We start from the raw sequence: 22,801 nt of genomic DNA on the forward strand, positions 1-22,801 counted from the left end.
CTGTTACCCAGATTAGTCAAAACTCTTTTAGTGTTTGCATTTACGCCCCAAATATCATAAAAGTGGTGTTAATCTGTAAAGGTAATCCATCTGAAAAAAACGTTTAGGTGTCATGACCCTGTCTTTGCCACAGATCTTATTCTTGTTTCCTGCAATATCCTAAAATTAAATCCCCATGATTTGTTTGTTGATGGAGCCCTTGCGATGCTCAATTCCAAATCGGGCTACAAAGACACGTCATACTGCACCACTCTTTGCTTATCCAATGTAAGTGAGGGATGTTCATGGTACAACACTCATGTTTTTGTAACCCAGATCCAGCTCCAGTTAGCATTAACTTCTTAAATTTGTAAGTTGTGAAAGAAACAGCCGTTAAATGACCTCCCTTGTTCTAATACTCAACCATCCACACTCTGCTTCCATCTGCAGAGCCCAGTACTCCGTGTTGGTCCCTGCCCTGTGGAACACTGAGGTCCAAGACTGGGAGCTTAAATGTATGAACAGTCTGGTGTTGGACGAGAGCCACCATGGACCCAACGCAGGTACCACACATACACACACACACTACACACACAAAGCAGTTGTTCTCAAGCAGTAGCTAATAATGCGAAGGGACACTTGGGACCACTCAGCACTTGGTAGCTCAAACCCCGGTCCCTCATTCAGGCTATATCACTTAACCTTGGCGGCACACATGCTGATCCTGTTACACACATACACACTCACACAGATTTGCTCCCCATCCGAATGTCAATGTGTATGGTGGTGGTTGGTCCGTGGGGAAGAACTTTCCAGCTTGTTCCTGAGAAAGCTGGAACAACAGGAGGAAACAATCGCCCCTTGTTCACCTCTTTACTTCACTCTGATGACAATTTGATAACTTTCAAGCTGTCTTGCAGTATTCATTTTTATTGTTTGTGCATTTTTTCATGTAAGCCTTTTGTTTTCATCCCAATATTTTAGCTTTTTAGTAAATGACAACAACATATCATAGCCTAAAAAATATACATGTTTAGAATGGATGGGACAATTTGCAGTCGTAAAAAAATCATTAATGATACAAATACATCAACTTTCATTGCTAGATGGGCTGCCCCCGGTCACTGAGAACAAGATGAACCTATGAAACCCAGCCATGGTACTCTTACGTGTGGAAATAATGAATGTGGTGCTCGGTAAACTCTCTAGTACAACTTCTATGGTTGAAAGCAAAAGCATCCCCGGAGGGTGTTTACTTTCCGTCTACTCCCAAGCATGATGGATTGAGATTAAACCATCGGAGCGTGCTTCTGTTGGCAGTCTTTAAAATTAGTTTTCTAAATGGTTGTTCACCGCTCCCATGATGAAGTGTTGTTACTGTGTTTATTTTTTTACTAACACTACAGTATTTGTCATCTTACGTCTTTTTGTTTACTTTACATGCCATCTATATATCTACTTAGTGACTATTATTCTCACTGTATACTAATTGTTTTATTGATTTCCAGTCATCTTAACCGCATATTTATCAAGTGATGACATAAATCAATATCACAACCAATTTCTTTTCAAGTACTAAAGTTATTGATTGCCTTCAGGTCCGGTAAATATTTACTATGACATCCATTTATTAAATAACCAAATGTCACAGCAATCATTTTGAATTCAAGATTAAGAAATGTTCTGATCAGGCTTCAGACAATTTGGTCTTAGTTTATTAGATAAAATAATGAAATTTAAGGAAATGTTATAATTATTATTCAATAATTATTGTTTTTTCCAATTAATTGTAATGAAACAATACTGTTATTGAGAAAAGTAAATAAACTAAGTTAAATCAACGTATTAATAAAATAATCCTTATAATAATAGATATAAAGTGATCGTTAAAAGCAGCCTTAAGGTTAAGAGTCTCTTTATTCTAGCTCAATAACAATAGATGTTAAAGATGCCTTGACTTTGGCTGCAGCATCAGCTGACAATCTACAAAACATCATCATCTTGGCCCTGAGCTGATGGCAAAGTTCAACTATCGTGCTGCTTGTGTGTGTGTGTCTCTGTGTCCTCGTTAACATGACAGATCAAAGGAGCTTTTATCTTTTGAAGGTTGTTCAGATATCAGCTCCTCAAGATCTGGAAACCCCTCACCACCGGAGTCTCATCCTCACAAAAGATTGGAATGCAAACCTGCCGTGCGTGTGCGCCACACACACACATGGCTGTAATTGTGCACATATGCCTGCGTGTGTGCATGCATCTTCACAGACACCGAATGGCAGCAAGGATGAGTCAGAGGACGGTGGCTGCAGGGCTCTGTTTGTCAATGCATGCAGAAAAAAGAAAGTGTGTGTGTGTGTGTGTGTGTGTGTGTGTGTGTGTGTGTGTGTGTGTGTGTGTGTGTGTGTGTGTGTGTGTGTGTGTGTGTGTGTGTGTGTGTGTGTGTGTGTGTGTGTGTGTGTGTGTGTGTGTGTGTGTGTGTGTGTGTGTGTGTGTGTGTGTGTGTGTGTGTGTAAGACTGGGTTGTGTAAGTGGAACAGTATTTGCGAAAAGGGCAGAGGGAGCATGAGAGGTTTCCTTTCAGGGCTTTTGGAAGCCACAAAAGCATGTTTTATGGTGGGGATAATCCATCACCCTGTGTTTGTGTGTGTGTGTTCCCACCTGTGTGTGGCTGTGTGTGAGTCAGTATGACTCATCCTTATTTGCTGGCCTGTCAGACTGTCTAGCCCTCAGGGGCAGCAGGGGAAACGAGCTGATTCATTTCGCTGCGTCTCCGACACGGTTTTGCGTTCCTCTTCTTTCTGTCTCTCACACACTTTCCCTCCCTATCTCTGTTACTGACTGCCAGCACTGTCATGGTGTTGTGGCATGTGTTCCACCCGACAGTTTATGACATCTTCTGCCACCAAATGCATTTTCTATGGCTTTTTTGGAGCTTGGTTTACTGTAGGAGCTGTTCAGGGCTAGGAGGGTTACTTCTAAACTAGTTATTTGTAAAAAAAATATAATCCCTAACCTAATGATTATGATAACTTCCAATTACTTTTGGATTGCTACAATATCAAATTCAATGCAAATAAATAAAAAAGAACAATTACTACTAAAAGGATATGTTTTACTTAAGTGCATTATGTAAGACAACAGAACAATGTTACCTTAGTAAATCTATTTATAATAAAAATTGTCCTCTGTTCTGATTTTATTTATAGGAAAACCTGCCATGAGACATATTACAATGTAAAATGCTGTTTTATTCTATTTCATAAAGTTACACCAAAGTTCAGGCAGCAGGTGTATGGATTCATACATTAGCTAGAGATACAATCTGATCCTTTACAACAAACACTATACGCTCTTTGGAGTGTTTTTGTGACATTATCTTGCAGTAATCTGATAATGTCTTATTTATGTAACTGTAAGAGAATACAGTTACCTTTTGTGTATCCTGACTACATAATTCCCAAGCCTTTAGCTGTTGGAATGAAACATTTCTTTCCATTTGAAGATAATCAAAGATGCTGTCAGTGCTCTTCTGTGTTTTAAATGTCTATTATTGTCTCGGAACCTCGTCTGGGTTGGTACTTTAAAGTAAAACCAGGTACAATCCCCATTTTTTGTAATGTAAAACAAAACTAAAAGTCAAGTTATGACGTGCAATACCATGCAGTCGAAAAAGGACTGATGATTTATATTTTCAATATAATAAGGAAAGTACGGGCCTGAACATGGAATGTTTTTTATCCCTTATAGATTTCCTATTATATATTGGCTAAAATAAATCCTGTGTAGTAGCCGTGATGTAAATCCACTAAAAATGTCATCTTGTTTATCACATAAATATATTATGATTTATCACAAGTTTAAAACTCTATTATTCTCTTTTATTTTGGGGGGGGGGAATACAACAATGCATGTGTAAAGAAATGCATAAAAACTGGTAAAAAAAAAACGTTTTGTTTTACTTATATTATAACATGATTTTTGAATCATTGGCATAAAGTCAGACAACTTAAGCTTTGCTGTAGCATCTACAAAGCTGCTGTCAGAGAGCCGCTGTGATCACCCTCTGTGTGATGTGCTCTACACAGGGCATATTATCCCTGCTGCTGTCATGCTGCAGCTCTATCTGTTCCTCCAGTGAAGACTCTTTCCATTACACCGAGGAAAGATGGTTCTAACTGATGCCCAGTGGTCCCCAGTGAGTGCTATACATGTAGCTTTGGCCAATTTCTCCACTGTCGTTGCTTCATCACGGCCATGCAGTTCACGGTAAACATCCCAACTGGAATCAAAGGAGGAATTCAGGGTCAAACTTGGGAATATGATTAGTTTGTGTAAATTTGTTTCCTCTTTTAAAGGTCTCCTATTATGCTGTATTTAAAACAATATATTGTAGGGCCATATCTATACAAAACATGTCTGTGAAGTGTTTTGCTCAAAATACCAAACAGATCCCCCATCGTAGCATGCCTCATACTCCTCTATTTCAGCCCTGTTCCTGGAGTGCTGATTCTGTGACTGTCGCTTTAAATTGAGCTGAAGCTGGACACGCCCCTTTGGAGCGTCATGCAGCTCTCTCTCCTCTGTGAAAGTTTTCTACCGGGAGAAACTCAGCTGAATGCTGCTGTGATAACTCATATATGTTCAAACCACATCCAGCATTATTTCTGAAACACTTCTCAGTGTTTACACTAGAACAGAGACATTATATTTATTATATTTACAACAACTCTAAGTCCCTCCAGCAGACATCCTGCTGAACACACAGAGGTGCTGCGGAGGGGATTCAGCTCGCCAACTGTATATTGCGGACGATAGGTTGGGACGTGTCACATGGGCGGGACGTGGCCAGGAGTTCAATGTAAAGCCAGCCCATATTTCCGTTAGGACGTCATATCGGCAGCAAATCTGGATCAGCTCGTTTGTACCCCCGTTTTTGGAGATGTGGGTAAGGAGGAAAAGAGAGAGGGTTGAATTGTGTGAGACTTTGTGAGTCTCCTTACACACCGGGGACACATATTTGTGTATAAAAGACAGCAAAAAGTGCATTTTGCACAATAGGGGACCTTTAAGGTATCTATATTAAACAAGAGTGTTAACGTTGACAGCAACACAAAGTTATCATAAGATAAAATACGTTTCTTGTCACCGTTCTAGTACAATGACATGTCGTTTCACAATGGTGCAAGTTTCCTCCCCTAGTAAGAGTGTGTTCTAATGATATTGTTGGGGAGTGTGTCATTTGTGACAGTAGGGTCTCTGGGGCCAGTCCAACAGCAGGCTGAGTCAGCAATAAAGGACAAAGTTAAACTGACTTGAGGTTGTGCTGAGTCAGGCTGAGAAACTCTGAGAGCAGGTACATGTGTCCTTCTGCCCTTCTACTATTTTCCTATTGTGTTCCTCTTGTTTTTCCCTCCCCGTCCTCCTATTTTCCTCCCCTCCTTTCTTTTCATTCACTCCTCTTTTCACCTTTACTCCTCCTTCTCTCTCCTGTATTCTTGTTTCTTCTTTTAATGCGAGAGTCCTCTGGTGTAGCAGCAGATGCCAGTGTTCTGTTCTCCTCAGCAGGTTCCCATGATACCTACACTGCCGTCTTCCTGCCTGCCTGCTGCTCCAGCCTTAGTGCAGTGACTCAGCATTTCTGTTAGTGCGTCTAAACAACCTCCAACAGCCATTTGTGCTTTAATATTTAATATTTCATACGTACTAGATTCAAACTTAATAATGATCATTATCTTGTGCATGTGACAGTCTTGGCTTTGTAACATTTGTGCTGTGTCATGTATTGATGGATTGTGCCAGCTGGTGCGTTAGGGCCCGTGCCCACATTACGTTTTTTCTGGCAGAAAAGCTCTGGCAAAGCATCCTCCCAGCAATTCATCACAAAAATGTTCCCAGCACTTTTTAACATTTTTTATCAAAACAATGTGAAACGTTTTATGACAGACTAGCATCGCCCCTTGGGTTTTAACGTCTGTTTATGCTACTATATATTTGTGTGATATTGTTATTTCATCTAATTACATGGCATAGTTGAATACTTGATTCTGATTGGTCTATTCAGAACATGTGACGTGTTGTTAATCCAGTAGTACAGACCGCTGTCAAGGACTTATTCACCGTTGTTAAGGAGACTCAAGAAAGAGAAAGGAAAAGATGTTAAAAAACGGAGCGTTGGACGACAGATAAATCACCAGAAGAAGACAGACAGGAAGTAAACACTAAGAGGAACACGGTCTGGGCTCTGCAGGGTTTAAGGACTGGTTAGTGGATCAGAAACTGTGAACAGACTTGAACAGTTACAGAAAACCTCGATCAGTGCTGCCGAAAAGTTGTTGTTGTCGTAGTTCCAGCAGATGGTGCACTGTGGAACAGGTTGTTTTTTTTCTTATCGGATGAAATGTGATCATTTTTGAGTCAATAAAATAATTTCAATTAATATTGGGAGTCGAGTCGTTAGTTTTAGTGTCTGGCCGTGTAACAAGCGGGATCCGCTTCACAGCGGGTCCCTGATCAGCTTGTTGGGACCGCCTCACTGCACATTACCCCTTACAAAACAACCAACCGAAAGAGACCTACTCTCCCTACTTTGTATGAATAAGATTGTCACCGCTCAGTCCGCTCAGTCCGACAGCCGAAGAGCAAGGAGGAGGTTCTGCGTACAGGGATAAAAGTCTCACACCGTAGCGACATTCAGGGTATGCAAATGGAATTTCTGTCCTTGTTATGATAGTTTCGACTGAAAAACACAGTCAAAAGACAAGCTTCTTCTGGTCCGCTGGATACTACAATGGTTAGAGTTGGCGGCCATTTGAGGAAACCACTACATTAGTTTGAGTCCGGCTCGGGGAACTGTAAGGCATTCACCCCTCTGTCTCCCCCCTAACAACACTGCATCTCTCAATAAAGGCCTAAAAGAAAAAAAACTTCTTCTCAATATTTTTACGGAATACTTGAAATATTTTGACCCCAAGCGGTTGGACTGTTTGCACAAAGACATGCCGGGCTCAGCGACTTCTTATTGAAAACCACTTTGAAAAAAACCGGATTTGGACACAGGCTCTTGAGGCTTCACCAACAAAGAAAAAACAACATCACACATATTTAGTGTTTTGTTTGTCGTAGTGTATGCATGTTTCCTTATTCCTCACATTAGAGAACTCTGTGCCCATATATTCTCTCAATATTTGTTATTTCCTATTATTCACACCACTTTTTGACCTTGCTGTTTATCTATATTTGGCTCCAGCAGACTGCAGCTTGCTTCTGTGTGTGTGGCAAGACTCCAAAATGTGTTCCAAACTTTTGTGAAAACAAAGACTTTACCACTTCCACTCTCTCATACACGGTCATGGTTTATGATATATATCAATCCAACACAGAGACTTACTATTGATTTTCTGTCACGCATCTTATAAACCTTTTATTCCATTACCATTTCAGAAAAACAACACCAAATAGGTAGGCGTTTACAAAATATATGCTTTTGCAAAACTGAGACAAAGATAAATAAGAACTGAGAGGAAAAAATGGTTTGCAGCCGATAGTTCATGTTGGAACAAGCAAGGTCATGTTAAAAAAGGAGGGGCAAAATAAATTGGCCAAGGTTCAGAGTAGGAGCAGCCACACAAACAAACAGATAACAACATGTGGACTTTATGACACTAGAGAAGGTGTTCTCCTTGTATCTCTTCCGTTGGCACCCTTAGGGTTGGTCCAAGAGGTCACACACACACACACACACACACACACACACACACACACACACACACACAGAGGTCACAGGTGACTGAGGCAAAAACAGGGTTTCTAAAATGAGTTCTTTAGAGTTCAGCTGAGGTTACATGCTTGTCAAAGTGACCTTAGAGCCTCTTAATAGATGGCTTCAACATCAAAGTGTGTTTCGCTACACGGAGTATAGTAATCAGTGAGGGAATAAACAAAACAGTTTTAATTTATAACCAGGGTAACTCAACCCGATGGAATAATCTTTACATTGTAGAACTCTGGGATTAGACTAAAGGTTCAGCAAGAGTTGTGGTAGTGGAATGAGTCCTGAAACCCAGAAATGGGACTCCATTGTCTCAAATTCAACCTTTACTCTTTTCTAACCATATCCATTTTTACCTGCAGCTTCTAATCGCATCAAGTAACACAAATCATTTGTCTTCGTCCTAATTTTCTCTCATTACAGCCCGTATGCAAACAAGCACAGAATCTATAACCAGTTGCTTTGTTCTGATGTAATTAGGAAATATAACGACATGCAAATCTTTGTTCACTTGCTGTTGCTGAAGTTATGCACATAGAAAAGTCCACGTTTAAAACATCAAAAAAACCTATTGTAATGGAGTTGCAGGAATGAGTCCTGAAACCTGAAAAGGAGTCAGCATTTTAGTGCTTCCATTTAACTGTTCTTGAAGTCGATTGTTTTTTTAGTGTGTTTCTGGTTAGATTCCTAAAAGGTCTGTTGTTACCACAAGTTGAATATATTTTTATGTATGCTCTATGACTTCAAACACAGCCAGTAATTGTTGTGAATGTCCGAAGCGATTACAAAAACAAAACAGTAGTTGCTAATGACTGACTTAATGACGCGTCATTGCACCAAAAATGATCCGCCTTCAGCTTAGTTTTGGCGATGCGCAGTTGTGCTTTGTGCCTAACGTTAGCTTCCGAGTTCTGGAATTTGCATTTACAAATCAAGAATCAAGTGGTGTTAATATGTGGAGATTGTCCTGATGGAAAGAAACGTGTCAGTATCATAAAAAAGGTTCTGCCACCAATCCTTTTTTCTTTTTTTGCAATATTCCCGAAACCTAATAGAAAAATCCCATTGCTTTTTGTTCTGGGAGGCCTTCTAATGCCATCTTCCAGGTTGGCCTTAAAAAAAAAAGCATCACTGCACCAACCTTATTGATCTGAACCATTAAAAATCCACCTGGAAAATACCATGCTGCTGACATAGTTAATGCTTTATATGTCGTATAAACTGGATCTGTGTTAATAAAACACCTTATTCATCATCACATTTTAATGCTACTCGTGACGAATGCTGTATTTTGCTACCAGAATAGCTGTTGGATGTTGGCGTGGAATATATCTGGGTCATCTCTGTTACAGTCTTTTGGTCGGAGGCCATTGTTGGGGCTGTATTGCATCTATTAGTCCCACAAGAATGTCACCTTTCTAACCTGGATAAGGCACCTTAGCCGTGGGCCCTTGGCCTACCTGTGACCCCTACAATTGGACGTGCTTTCTAGTAAGCTTTGCTCTTTGTGAAGGTTTGCTGTGAACCCCCCGCTCCCTCTCCATCTCATTTGTTTCTGATGCTTGAAGTGGAATGCCACCTGCCTGATCAGCCCTTGGCTAACCTACAACCCCTCATTAGAGACCTCTTGTGAGTGGGACCTTTACTGGTATAATTTGGTTACTTAAGCCTTTTAAAATATTCCATTTCTATTCCCTTTTAAGTTCTTTATCTCACTTTGTAAAACCTGGAGTTACTTAGTCAGAGTTCCTACAGACACAGGGGATTGAGGTGCTTGTATAGGTGCTCTTCTTTCCTTCTTCTTTGAGGGTCACACCCTCAGCTTGTTTGTGCACTATCCTCTAAATGACCTAAATATTGTGCGTTGAGAGTTATTTTGCTTAACTTCAAGTTAATAGGTTGCAGGAAGTGGACCAATGTCCTGGAGGCATGTCTGGCTTCTCCTGCTGACTGAGAAGTAGTTATGTTCTCAGTGGTGTAATGAACCAAAGTACATTTACTTAAGTGTTGCACTTAAAGGGAAGTGTTGAGGTTCTTGTACTTGACTATTTTCTTTGCATAGCACTTTATACTTTTAATACGCTACATTTTAGAGGGACATATTTTACTTTTTAGATCAAAATGAATTGGCATCTTTAAACATTTAGGTCATTTTCATATTTAAATGTAGAGTTTTTCATCAGCGATTAATCGGCAGATTAAATTGTGATATATGCAATGAAAAAAGCATCCTTTTTCTTCTTCACAAAACTTTTGTAACTTTGTTGTCTCCATGTATGTGTTGCAAAAGAGTTATGTAGTGATCCTGGTAGTGTCCCTCGAGAAAAAACAATGGCCATTTCAATTGCAATTTTGGAATATTGCTTTGCCTTTATAATACTTACACCAGGATAATGTTCTCATTGCTAAGCTAAAGGTGTCTAATGTTCAGCTGGGTGATGATTGGCAGTCTCAGATAATCACTTTTTAAAACACAGACACAGACTTTCACCGTTGGGGTGTTTACTGACTTATTTTATATTGTCATGAAAATCTACTGAGCTTGTAAACCAAAAACTTGACTTTGAGACATGTGAACCGGACGTGCTCAAACATTCACTCATTTCTGGCTATTAGAACTTTTTCCTCCACCAAATTATGAAAATAGGGGGGACAGTAACTTCAGCAAGAGAACAAAAGCATGTCCTCATCTCCCCTTTTCAAATTAGACGAGGCAGCTGGTTAGGGATTCTGTGCTTGTTTAAATATGGGCCCTAATTAGAGAAAATTAGGAGGAGAATTAATTATTTGTGATTTGGGCATTGTTAGATGATGGGATTAGAGGCCGCAGGTAGCAGAGGAGATGTGAGGGTAAGAAGATAAATGTTTTTAGAGGACAAGAAAGGAAAGCAGTGTTGTCTTCATACCAAGCTCCTCGTGTCCTCTAGGCTAGATCCCTAAAGGCTTTCCTGCCTGCTTGCTTTTCTCTGTGCGTGTGTGAGCTCTCTAAGTTTCCCAGCACTACCCTCTCTTCCTCTCTATATTCTTCTGTTACACCCTGTGGAGCCCCTGTGGCTATCCCTGAGTGTGTGTGTATTGCTTTATAATTGAGGTGAAAGGAGAAGCATTGTGTGTGTGTCCTGCGTGTGTGTTTGTATGTGTACAAGTGAGGGAGAAAGGGTAACATATGGTACACTGTTGTGTGTTGTAAGTAGAACTCTCGAAATCAAGCAGGCAACGTGCGATCTTCATAATTAATAGACTTTTCTTAATCATGTTTACTTTTGGTCAAATCTGGGGCATAATTTGAGGAGGAGATTGTGATGATTTGCATATCATTTTAAATTTGGGTCGTCCTTTTTTGCCAAACGAAGCTAAAAACTAGTGTTTTTTAGTTCTAAGATGAAAAATACATACTTAAAAACATAAAAGGCATTTGTTAAAGGCTTGACAATATTTTGTGGGAGATTTCAAGCAAACAAAATCAAGAATGATAAAAGAAATTGAGTTGGACAAGACAGAGTTTGTTGATCACTTTTTTTTCAACCTTTTCTTCATCACAATTGTATCATTGTATTCAAATGCCAGTGGTGGGAGTAGTACTCTGATCTTTTACTTAAGTACAATTAGCAAGAGTAGATTGTCAAAATCCTGCGTTTAAAATCTTACTAGAGACCAAAAGAATGGGTATAAAAGTACTTATGTTTGATGCCCCATTTCAGAATCATGTATATAAATTAAATAACTGGATATTTCTATTCTTTCATTAATGTTTCTCAGCATGTAAAGGTATGTTAATAGAATGACTTGATATACTGCTGCTTGAAGGGTTGTATGTCATTGTTTATTTAGTATTCTTTTCATATTCAGTATTATCTAGCAACTTGAAAAGTAACTAGTAATTACATTTGTCATTAGTTGTACGAGTTTTAAATACAATATTGCATTTCAAAATGTAGTTGATGGTATAGAGTGACATAACATGGTTTACTTAAGTACAGTACTTGAGTATAAGCCGTGTATTATTTTCCACAACAAATGCACACAATCTTCAGAACCACACGAGCATGCACACCAGAGGTCGCGTTAACCGACAAATGTCCGTCATTGACGGATATTTTTTAGCTATGACGGAAAAATCTGAAGGCCGTCCGTCATTTTGACAGATTTTTACAATGATCATTACCAATAATAAACACAATAAAAATCACAATTGAAATACCAGGCAAGTTGTGACAGTTTTCTTACTCTGCATAAGCTTCATTGCCGACACCAACTTTCAATCTGAGCCGACGTTACGGCTGTTCTGGTGTTCAGTGGGTCGATACATTGTAGCCAGCTGCGCAAGTTCAGCTCCATCGCACTCAAAGCCATGCTCCGATTTAAAACCATTAGCGGTCTGTGCCATTAGCACAGTCTGAGATGTAGCCTATGGCTGCAGTAGTGTAGGCTATCTACCTGTTTCAGTGGGCTGTTTCCCCTTCTCAATCATCTGCAGAAAGCATGTGGGCGTAATTTTGCTATTTAAAAGAGATGCATTGAGTCGTTTGTGTCACTTCGCTGACTCCTGTACCGCATGCAGAGGGATTTTCTCCCGATGAAGAGAGTGCTGGCAGGGTCGGGAAATCCCTCGTTCAGGGGCTCCTGTCGGCTGCTCATCACTTCGCTAGGGGAAATGTTTCCCGATTTTAGAGCGTTGGCTGAGGTGGCGCTGGTTATCCCAGTGTCTAGTGTTGCAGCTGAGCGGGGGTTCAGCCTTCAAAATAAAATAAAAACCGCCACGAGAAGTCGTCTGTCGGAGGCAAAGGCGCAGCATTTAATGTCAATCGCCTCGGCAGCAGAATCCATTGACACTTTTGATTACACGCAGGCAAGCGCACTGTTCAAATCCATGCGGCCAAGAAGGAAAGTTTGAGCTGCTTGAGCTGTTTGTATTTTCACTATAATTGACTTCGTTCGGCTAAAATAGCCCATCGTTCTAAGGCACAGCCGCTATGTTTTCACAGCTGAAAAGTTCTGATCGTCAGAAAAGAAATGCATAATAAATAATTATTATTAAAACACGCTTGTTCTGTGAATTATTTTTTTATGACAATAAGTCAATAAAAAACAATTGAGGCTATTAAATATAAGCATTATGGCTTAGGCCTAATATAACCATTTAAAAGTTAAAATACAATGACAGATAATAATGGACAATGACGGATTTTTTACGACCCTGCCCGTCAAAATGACGGACAATGAAAAAGTCTAGCGCAACCTCTGATGCACACAGATCCAATGAGTCCCACAGCCCAGTAATGAGTCAGCATTTTACCCCTCCCGGTTCCTCAAGTCAAGTCTTATTTTCTGCAATATTCTGAATTCCAATGTGTAAATCCCATTGCTTCTTGTCTGGGAGCCCTTGGGATGCTTACTTCCGGGTTGGCTTAAAGAAATACATCATCCTTCCACCACTCTATATTAGAGGCTTCTTGACAGGCCTTCACAGAGTCGAAGAGCTTATCTTCATTTAAATGTGTTTAACCGTAACATGACACAATAAAATATTAAACTCACGGAGTCTTAATTAGAGGCCCAGGACTCTGTTTAGATTGCTCATCATTCTCGTTTTGGCAGCTGTAATTACACGTTAGAAATATCGGGCTATTTTAGCTCCATTCCTGTCCTCCCACTCTCTCTCTTCCCCTACGCTTCTATTCATCCCTCAATCCTTCTCTCATTTGTTCCTTTTTCTTACTTGCTTTGAAAGTATTAAATCCAGGCCATGCTATGCCATTCCAGCCTTCCATGTCTTGTGTTACTTGTTGCTCAGTGCCATTCTTCATGTACCCCAGCCTTTGGAGTGCTTGCTGGACCTTTGCTGTAGGCCTTAAGGCAGGGCTGTCCAAACCTTTTTCACCGAGGGCCACATACAGAACAATATACGGAGAGCTGGGCTCTTCTAGAGGTGAATATCGCCTCATAAGTTAAGTTATAAGTTAGCAAAACAAATCGAATGTAGGAGAATAATGCGCAATACTTGAAAACGCTTTCAGGAAACAACAGCCTACATCCCGTCTGTGTTTAGGGTTTCATTTATTCTGTTGCAGCTCATCCCTTAAAACAGAAGCCTCAGAGTGCTGATAATAAGAGGAAATATGAAGGTTACATTTCAAGCTGGTTATGGAAATAAGTTTTGGGTTTTTTTATCAACTCAGATTTGTTAGAAACTCTTTTAAATTCTAAATGACTGAATTTGTTTGAAAATTGGGCTCATTAATATATGTTAACATATATATTTGAGAAGTTCAATAAATGAGAAGCAGAAGTTTAATTTGTGGGCCATATTGCGTCATACTTTTAGAATGTGCAGAGGGACGATTCAAAATGGCCTGCGGGCCGCATTTGGCCCCCGGGCCGTAGTTTGGACACCCCTGCCTTAAGGCGTATTAAGAGGGTGTGGTGGGGGTCAGAACTCACAGGTCAGCGGGGGTCAGGGGGGAACAGGCCCACTCCCTTCTATTGTGTCTCTCTTTCTCCCACATCTTGACTATCTTCGTCCTATTTCATTTATTTCAGTAGAGGAACAAACCCCAAAAAGGCTTCAGTTATTTATTTTTTTAAGAGATGTTTTTTCCATGACATTAGTATGTCTAGTTTTTTTTTAATGGATGGTTATATGAAAGTATTTTGCTGCCAAATAGTTTTGTATTGATATTTCGAACTCTACCATAACCAAAAGCAGTGAAAATGTATCTTCTCCGAAAGGTGCCATGTCTGCCTTCTCATAATTATCCTAATGTCACGAAAAGTGAGCTAGATGATCACAGAAAGGCAGAGCATGCAATAAAGCAAGATTTCATGAATGCCTTTTTTCATCTTTCTAATCTATGCACTTTTTTCAAATCAATCACAGGCGGAAAGGGACTAGGAAATGTAAAACATCCTAAATGCATGTGTCTTCTTTACTGTAATTAAAAGGTAAAGGGAGGGTAAAGTAAGGAGTCCAATCACCAAACAATGCAATTTATATGGACCAGAGACTGTTATCTTTTCATTAAAGTAGGTTATTGACTATTCAGTTCTCCCTGTGCTGTACCAGTGCAGCTTAAAGGAGTGGCAGAATGGGGCCCTATCAGTGTATGGAAGGCAAAGACATCATATCTCTTGATCTCTATATATATGCTATATAACTGTATATTATAATAACAAATCAAATGGACTCATCTACTGATATGAATTCTTTAAAATGATGTTATCTTCCTTTCCCTTGATGCACCTGCTAACCTATTTTTGTTTGGTGTTTTTGGTTGCATTGCTCTTTTTTTGTTGAAAAATCCAGATTTTCTTTTAATACTTTAAATTATTACATTTTATTTAGCTTACTCTTTTATCCAAAGCAATTCATAAAACGTGCAGCCATGAAGATGCAACCTAAAATAGCAATAATCCTGTAAGTTCATTAGCTTTCAATAGGCCAAGCCCTTGTGAGTGCTACTCTACTGGCTTCAAATGAAGTACTACGTACAGAAGTCAAATAAAAGTCAAATAAAACGATTGGCCCTGGTGCAATCAAATCAGTTGGTTTTTCATTCTGCAACAGGAGGTGTGTAAACTTTCTGCTGTACAGATATCAATGGGGAGCTTGTTCCACCATTTTGAAGCCATCAGAGCAAACAGCTGTGTTTTGGTCCAGGGGTATCTGGCTCCAAATAGCAGTGAGGAAGGAGTGATCCAATTGGCCGATGCAGAGTGAAGTGCACATACGTTTAAGCATGTCCTTCATGTAGTGATCTCTTCATTTATTATCACTCAGTCATAGTTGATTTGTAAACTGTTGTTGCCGCTGGTTACTGGAAGTGTGAATTAATACGTCAAGTCTTAAATCATGTTCCATGGCAACAAACACTCCTTGAGCATATACTGTACGTGATGACAGAAGTGCAACAGGAAAGCAACCGGTGTAATTGTTAACAGCACAACCAAACAAAGTCACGTTGTTTAAATAGTGACGTCAGGTGATAATTGGCTTTGCTCCATTGTGACACGAGCAACTGCCAATTAAAGTCCTTTTCCACACAACACTTAATGATGTTGGAGGCGTGTCACCTGCAGCTTCCATATTTAAATTTAGATACTGTGTTAATTGTCAAACATTTAGAACTGGTGTCCATTTTGATGCGTCACTAACTTAAATTAGCAGTTTAAACTTAAACCCACCTCTTCACCTCTGAACTCTCCTTCCCCCTCCCTCTTCTGCTTCCTTGCCTTCGTCTTCTTCTCTGCTGTTATTTCTTGTCGTCTTCACACACTCCCTCCCTGCTCCTTCTTTTCTCTTGACCATGCCCTGTCATGGCCTTCACACTGTCAGGCCATTGATTAACCAACACACTAAAGGAACCTCTCATTTCTTTGAGCTTTGTGTGTGTGAGTGAGAGTTGCTGCATTTTATTTCCATTGAAGGCTCAGTGTTTGTCTTTGATAGTCATCAGAAATATGTTAAATGCATTCTGTAATCAGAAACACCAATAGTGTTGCAGGAATGAGTCCTAAAACTTGGAAATGAGTTAGCATTTTAACATTAAAATTCCCTCATCTTGAGATCAAATTGTTAATGCCCTTTTTTTGGTTTGATGCCCAAAATTAAATCATGGTTACCCAAGCTTCAGAGATTTTCAAATGTTATTCTACCGCATTAAATACATCAGTGAATACCCTATTCATGAATTTCTGAAGCTTCTATGTGTCGTGAAAATGGCGGTTGCTAACAAGTGGCTAAATGAGAGTACTAAAAGTCATCTCGCTAAAAATTAGCCGCCCCTTAGCTTAGTGGCAATTCATGCTATCGCTGCAGTTTGTTTTATAGCCTAACAATAGGTTTTCCATTCTGGCAATTGTGCTACGCTTCAAAATCTGCCTCCAAGAAGTACTGTGAGCATGTGGAGATTATCCTGCTTAACAAAACTTATCAACAAATAATCATCTAAAAATGCACTGTTACTGCACCAGCTCATTGACGGACTGTGTATTGTGTAATGTATTACAGAAATAATTTAGCTGATTTCTGAATAATGATGACATATAGTCTGCAAGATTGGATGTTGATTCCCTTGGGTACCTACTAACAAACCCAGACCATAGTAAAGAACATTAGCGTAGGTGTTACTTTTGACTGTAATTTGGTGTATGTGTTTGCTCTGCCTGAGGACATAGACAAGTGGTTTGAACTAAATGGTTTTGAATTCTTACACATAATGTGAGATGACTGAGCTTGCTTGTGGTGTGAGTCTTAATTTGTCTAGATTAAATATTTTATCAGACATACTGTAAAAGCTGTTGCATTCATTGAGGTAAAGTCAAGATTGGAACTGCACAAGTTGAGGCCCTTCTTTCACTTGATGATTTAAGGACTTCCCTATTAAGAGTGAGTAGTGGAAAAATGTACTCATGAGGATAAAAGGCATATGGTATCATATTTTCTCCTCCTCCAAATTGTACGTGATAAGCTAACGGGTGGGACATCTAGGGAGTTTACCAATCACAACAGAGCCGGCCAGCTAACCAATCAGAGCAGACTGGGCTCTGGTTTCAGACAGAGGGCGAAAAGAGGTGCTGCAGCACAGACAGTATGAGAAGAATAAAGAGCTTTTTGAACATGTAACGTAATGAGAGTATTAAACATCATCATGCCAAACATTAGCTGCTTTCAGCTAAGCGGTGGTGATGCAAAGTTATGGGACAGTAATGTTGAACGTTTACAGTGTAACGTTAGCTTTTTACTCCTGCCGATTGCATTGACGCATAAACATTCCTAAAAGTAATGTTTATTTGTGGAGATACAAAACGTAAAAGTAATTATCTTAAAACATACCGCACTACCTCATTGACAGACAGTCTGTGTCAGTTTCACCCACACATGCAGTGTCGAAAACAGACAAAAAACAATGACAGTAATAATTCAGCTGTGGACTGAAAGATTATGACATCTATACTAATAACATTAATTGTGTTGATTCTCTTGAGTACATAGTAACAGGTACAAGAGTTTGGGTGTTACTGTTGACCGTAATTGTTTTATGTGTTTGCTCTGCCTGAGGACATAGACGTTTGCAAGTGGTTTGAACGAAATGTTTTGGAATACTTTACCATAATGATGATTTAGTTTGTTTGTGGTGTGAGTCTATAGTCTGGATTAGGTATTATAACAGACATAATATCTAGTGCAGGGGTCTCCAACCTTTTTCTCTCTGAGAGCTACCTTTAGAGAATAAAAATGACGGAGAGCTACTTGTGTTTTATATCATGTGTTACTTTATTCACACGCATCTAAATCCCCCGAATAAGGCTCACTATTTGTGTAAGAACATTAAAACTCAAATTAAACTCATCAATGTGTATGCATGTTGTTATGACCTTGCTCAAAAGGCCACAACATAGGGGGAGACGCACCATATCAATGGTAACAAAAGATGTTTATTTAAGTAAGTCAAATTAACTAAATTAAAGAAATGCACAAATGAGTAAAGGATGAGGTGTGGACGTCATTGGTATCAGTAGTGTAAATGCAGGGTGAGGGTTTCAAGGTTTCATTGGTCAAATGCACAGCATATACAACGTATATGTTGGCAATGAAAAGCTTATATCCCATGCTCCTCCAACAACTCCACATACATGGTGCAAATAAGATAAATAAAATAGTGCAAAAAGAGAGAAGAATATTTACAATAACAACAATAAAGGTTTAAGGATCAGGGTGTCCGCGGGGTCTTAAAAAGTCTAAAAAAGTCTAAAATTACACATTTTCAATTTAAGGCCTAAAAAAGTCTAAAATATAGAGATATTTCGCAGTGTAAGTCTAAAATTGGGTTTGAGTAATTTAAGACCTACGTTTCAATGCAAAATATCGACAAAGGATTTTTTTTTTGGTTTGTTTTGTTTTTACGTCCTTTTCCACGCCGTTCTGTTTTTTTCTTTTTCTGTTATGGTGGCAGTTATGGTCCGTGTAGTTCTACATGACATGTGCTGTTAGTGGAACGTACAATAATAAAACTACAGATGTGAAACGGAAATGTACTCTCGTCACAGGATGCAGCAGCAAGTATTTTGATTCTCTGTGTGCGAGCAAGGCGGGAATAGTTACAAAGTAGGATAACGTCCGAATGGCAGGAGAAAGTTAAAAAAAAGGATGGGTAAATGTAAATTCAACGACAATTGGCTCTCAATAGGGCAATTTGCAGACTGGCTGAAACGCGTTCCCGCTGATGACAGTGAGGCATACTGCACGTTTTGCAAAAGAACTCTTAAACTCGGGACCCTGGGCATCAAGGCACTGGAGTCTCACACAAAATCCAGCAAACACCAGGAGTCGGCAAATGCAGCACGCAATTCCCATGGAATTGCCCTGTTCTGTTCAGTAGCAAGCAGCACGTCGTTAATAAATAATACGGGTAATATTCGTGATCTATTGGGCTCCACTGATACAATGAAGGCAGAAGTTCTGTGGGCGCTTAACACAGTGGCTAAACACCAGTCATGCAGATCCAATGACGGCATCGGAGAGCTTTTCCAAGCGATGTTCCCCGACTCCACAGTTGCCAAAACATTCCAATGCGGGAGAGACAAGACGTCGTACATACTCCGATTTGGAGTGGCAGAGTTCGTCAAAAAAGAGCTTATCTCAAAGGTGACCGGGCCCTTCGTCATTATGTTTGACGAAAGTCTTAACCACGCAACAAAGAGGAAGCAACTGGACCTTCAGGTAAGGTACTGGGATGACGGCCAGGTACAGTCCCGGTACCTGGGCTCACAATTTATGGGCCATGCCACAGCAAACGACTTGCTGAAGGAGATCAAAGTAAGTGCTTTTTTTGTATTATTTTTATCCACTGATTGGTCGTAAAAATGTCACTCTTGATTAAAATTAATAGAAGTACTTTTGGCCAATCGCTGCGTTTCTTACATCTGGAGTAACATCTTGTTACGGGGTAGCCAGCTGTCACACCGGGTTTATCGTAACGCAACATTGCCCCCAGCACCGGTTGTTGCATAACAACAACATGGCCCCAGATGTCGGTTGCTGCGTAACGCAGCATAGTTGATTTGTCATTGTTGGGGATGTATGTTATTCGTCGGTCTCTGCAGTACGGCAGGGATCATACAACTTCCGTGTTGCGGTAGTTTTATGATCCCAAAAGTAATGCAAAGACCGACCAACGATTTCATCTCCTGTTATGAAAAGGGGCTCCATTTAAAATCGGAAGGTGTGTCGCTGCGCGTCTGATCCGCATATACAGTTGTCTCTGTCACCATGTCCAAACGTTTCTTAGTGAAAATATTTTGATCATTGGGAGATTTGGTTTATTCATTTTCTGAAGTAGTGCTCTGCAATTGCTGTGTGAGAGAATGAATGAGGACATCTGTGTATTAAATTGCCTTCTCTTAATCATAATTTGTACATGCCTCCTTTTCATTGGCCAACCTTTACATTCTGCTCCCATAACTTATTTGTATGCTAGCTGCACATAACTATTGCCTGTGTGTGTGATTTTGTTGTTTAAATATATGCTAATTTAATTGACTGGTTGATTTGTTTCCTTCCCTTAGGAATGTGCGGGCCACCTGGACCTCAGCAAGCTGATTTCGATCTCAATGGATGGTCCAAATGTAAATTTTAAGTTCTTTGAGCTGTTCCAGGCGGAATATGCTGACCTGTACGCTGGTTCTCAGCTCATATCTGTTGGTAGCTGCGGGTTACACACCGTACACCATGCCTTTAAAACAGGCTTCTCGTGGCAGGTGGACAAGATCCTCAGGGCCTTGCACACATTGTTGCATAATGTTCCCGCAAGACGAGAGGACTACGAGAAGACCACCAGGTCTACCCGCTTCCCGTTGGCATGGTGTGGGCACCGATGGCTGGTAAACCTGCCTGTCGTGATACGAGCGTTGGATATCTGGTCATCTATGCTGGTGTACACCAATGCTGTGAGGAGAAAGGAGCTTCCAAATCCTGGCACTGGAAGCTTTGCTGTAATCGAAGAAGCCCAGAAAGATCCCCTGACTCTACCTAAGCTGCAGTTTTTCAGGAGCATCGCCCAGCTATTTGATCCGTTTTTAAGGAAGTACCAGACTGAGGAGCCGGTGATGCCTTACCTAGGCAAAGATCTGGCAGAGTTGATCAAGGTAATGCCTTTTCTAATGAGCAGAACATTATTTAGGAAACTGTCATGAAATGGATGTATGGATTTTATGATTGCATTATATTGATTTTGAGAGTTTTGGTGTGGTTATGATGCCAGCCCACCGACCCACCCCATTACACCGCCAGCTCAAAAGTAAAGCATTATGTAGGCCTGTAATTAAACAAATACAGTTGTGAACAAAGACACATTCACAGCAAATCTACAACAGTCAAAATGGTACACAGTATTTTGCAAAGTAATTATGTAATTGAAATGTTTCTTTTGTTATCGTCCAACAGAGTCTGATGCGTCGTTTCGTGAAACGAGAGGTTCTGCAGGACATCACCACAGCCCAGCTTACCAAACTGGACATAGGTGACAAGAATATCTTGATGCCGGTGCACTGTGTTGATATTGGCTTGGGTGCTGAGGAGGCCCTCAAGGTACTAATAGCTTAATGTCAAAGATTATCAGGGGGAAGCCCATGTGTACAGCATTTTTGCTTACATTCCTTTCGCATTTCTCTGTACAGAACAGCAAAAGTTCAGACCTCAGGATTCTTGAATTTAAAAGGGACTGCATGCAAGGACTCTCAAGCATGGTGAAGAAAGTACAGGAGAAGAGTCCTCTTAAGTACAGTACCGTTAGGCAGATGGATTGTCTAGACCCCACAGTGATGAGCAGTGATCCAGACGGCTGCAAGGCAAAGATGAAGGGACTTGTGCAGACATTTCTGCTCAACAGGCAGCTGGCAGGAGGAGTTTGTGCTGGTACTAGGAGTTCTAGAAAGGGCTGAGGAAAATTATGCGTGCCACTTTCAGATAATCTTGTATATTATATTTAGCATCTGCATTTAGCAACTGATCAGTATTTATTGTATGTCAAAATATGATCACAATATATTTGAGTGTAGATCTCTTAAGTTAGGTTACTCCAGCAAATCATTTCCATGCACCCGTTTTGTGTGGTTTAAAGACTGTACCCCCACAGAGCTGTAAGGAAAGCCACAATGGTGATGACTAAATGGAAGCCATAAGTAAATTTATTTTTACATCTTTTTGTCTCAGGGGACACCATTCTCCAACAGTTCGATGCTGCGTTGTCTGTGAAGTGCAGGCATGAAGATTTCATCTCCTTCAAGCCAATGCAAAAGAGGCTAGATGTCTTCCTTCATGGCTTCATCGGCAAGGCATACCCAGATCTTTGGGCGTTTTGCAAGACCCTTTTACTGCTTTCTCATGGTCAGGCGTCTGTAGAGAGAGGCTTCTCAGTGAACAAAGAGATCGAGACGGAGAATATGCAAGAAGAAACATTGGTCGCACACAGGCTTGTTTACGACTACGTTGCAATACATGGGGGCGTTACCAAGGTTCCACTTACACCTGACCTAATGAAATCTGTCATGGCTGCCAGGTCACGGTAACGTGTGCATTTGGACGAACAGAGGAAGAAGAAGGAGACAGAGACACAAGGGAAGAAAAGGGCACACGCGGAGGAGCAGTTACAAGACCTGAAAGTCAAGAGGGACAGTCTACATAAAGTTACTGAGAGCCTGGGCAAAGAGGCAGATGAGTTGGCAGAGCAAGCAGAGGGCAAGGCTGGGAGCAAAATGGCACATCTGATTTCAAAATCAAATGCTCTGAGGAGGGCTGCCAAAGACAAGCTCTCCCAGCTTAAGGTTCTGGGGGATGAAATTGCCACCAAAAGTGCAGAGCTTAAAAGCATGTAAATAATGTAAATAATATGTTTGTTTCATTGACAATAAATGTAAATTGACGGCAATCTGGCTTTGTTATTTCTTTTTTTTTAATACTTCGTGAAGGTCTTAAATTTAACCCATGATGGTCTAAAAAAGGTCTAAAAAAGTCTAAAATTGCACTTGTTAAAACCTGCAGACACCCTGAAGGATGTG

The 22,801-nt window shown here is 40.3% G+C and overlaps 2 protein-coding genes across 5 annotated transcripts in view; both read left to right on the top strand.

Annotated features, from left to right (window-relative positions):
- si:ch211-266k8.4 (uncharacterized) overlaps positions 1-22,801 on the top strand; it is an 88,266-nt gene that overhangs the window by 22,928 nt on the left and 42,537 nt on the right. The window contains exon 10 of the mRNA XM_063910633.1: positions 430-542. Coding sequence (XP_063766703.1) covers positions 430-542 — 113 coding nt within the window. The remainder of the gene's footprint in view (positions 1-429; positions 543-22,801) is intronic.
- On the top strand, positions 18,462-22,671 carry LOC134858964 (uncharacterized). 4 transcript variants are annotated; one of them, XM_063875220.1, is made up of 6 exons: positions 18,462-19,562; positions 20,312-20,371; positions 20,504-20,890; positions 21,189-21,332; positions 21,422-21,659; positions 21,957-22,671. In XM_063875220.1, exons 1-6 carry the CDS (start codon positions 18,894-18,896, stop codon positions 22,310-22,312), a joined length of 1,854 nt encoding a protein of 617 aa, XP_063731290.1. In that variant the 5' UTR covers positions 18,462-18,893; the 3' UTR covers positions 22,313-22,671. The 4 variants fall into 4 exon arrangements, with proteins under 4 accessions (XP_063731290.1, XP_063731280.1, XP_063731298.1 ...); XM_063875210.1 differs by having other exon boundaries at positions 20,312-20,890; XM_063875228.1 differs by lacking the exon at positions 21,422-21,659 and having other exon boundaries at positions 20,312-20,890; positions 21,189-21,264.

This window comes from Eleginops maclovinus, chromosome 2, assembly GCF_036324505.1.
Source record: "Eleginops maclovinus isolate JMC-PN-2008 ecotype Puerto Natales chromosome 2, JC_Emac_rtc_rv5, whole genome shotgun sequence".
NCBI classification, from domain to species: domain Eukaryota; kingdom Metazoa; phylum Chordata; class Actinopteri; order Perciformes; family Eleginopidae; genus Eleginops; species Eleginops maclovinus.

Coding starts and splice junctions, on each gene's coding strand:
- LOC134858964 (XM_063875210.1), top strand. CDS start 18,894: ATGGGTAAATGTAAATTCAACGACAATTGGCTCTCAATAGGGCAATTT. Junction 20,891..21,188: donor ATCTGGCAGAGTTGATCAAG/GTAATGCCTTTT, acceptor ATCGTCCAACAG/AGTCTGATGCGTCGTTTCGT. Junction 21,660..21,956: donor GGCAGGAGGAGTTTGTGCTG/GTACTAGGAGTT, acceptor TTTTTGTCTCAG/GGGACACCATTCTCCAACAG.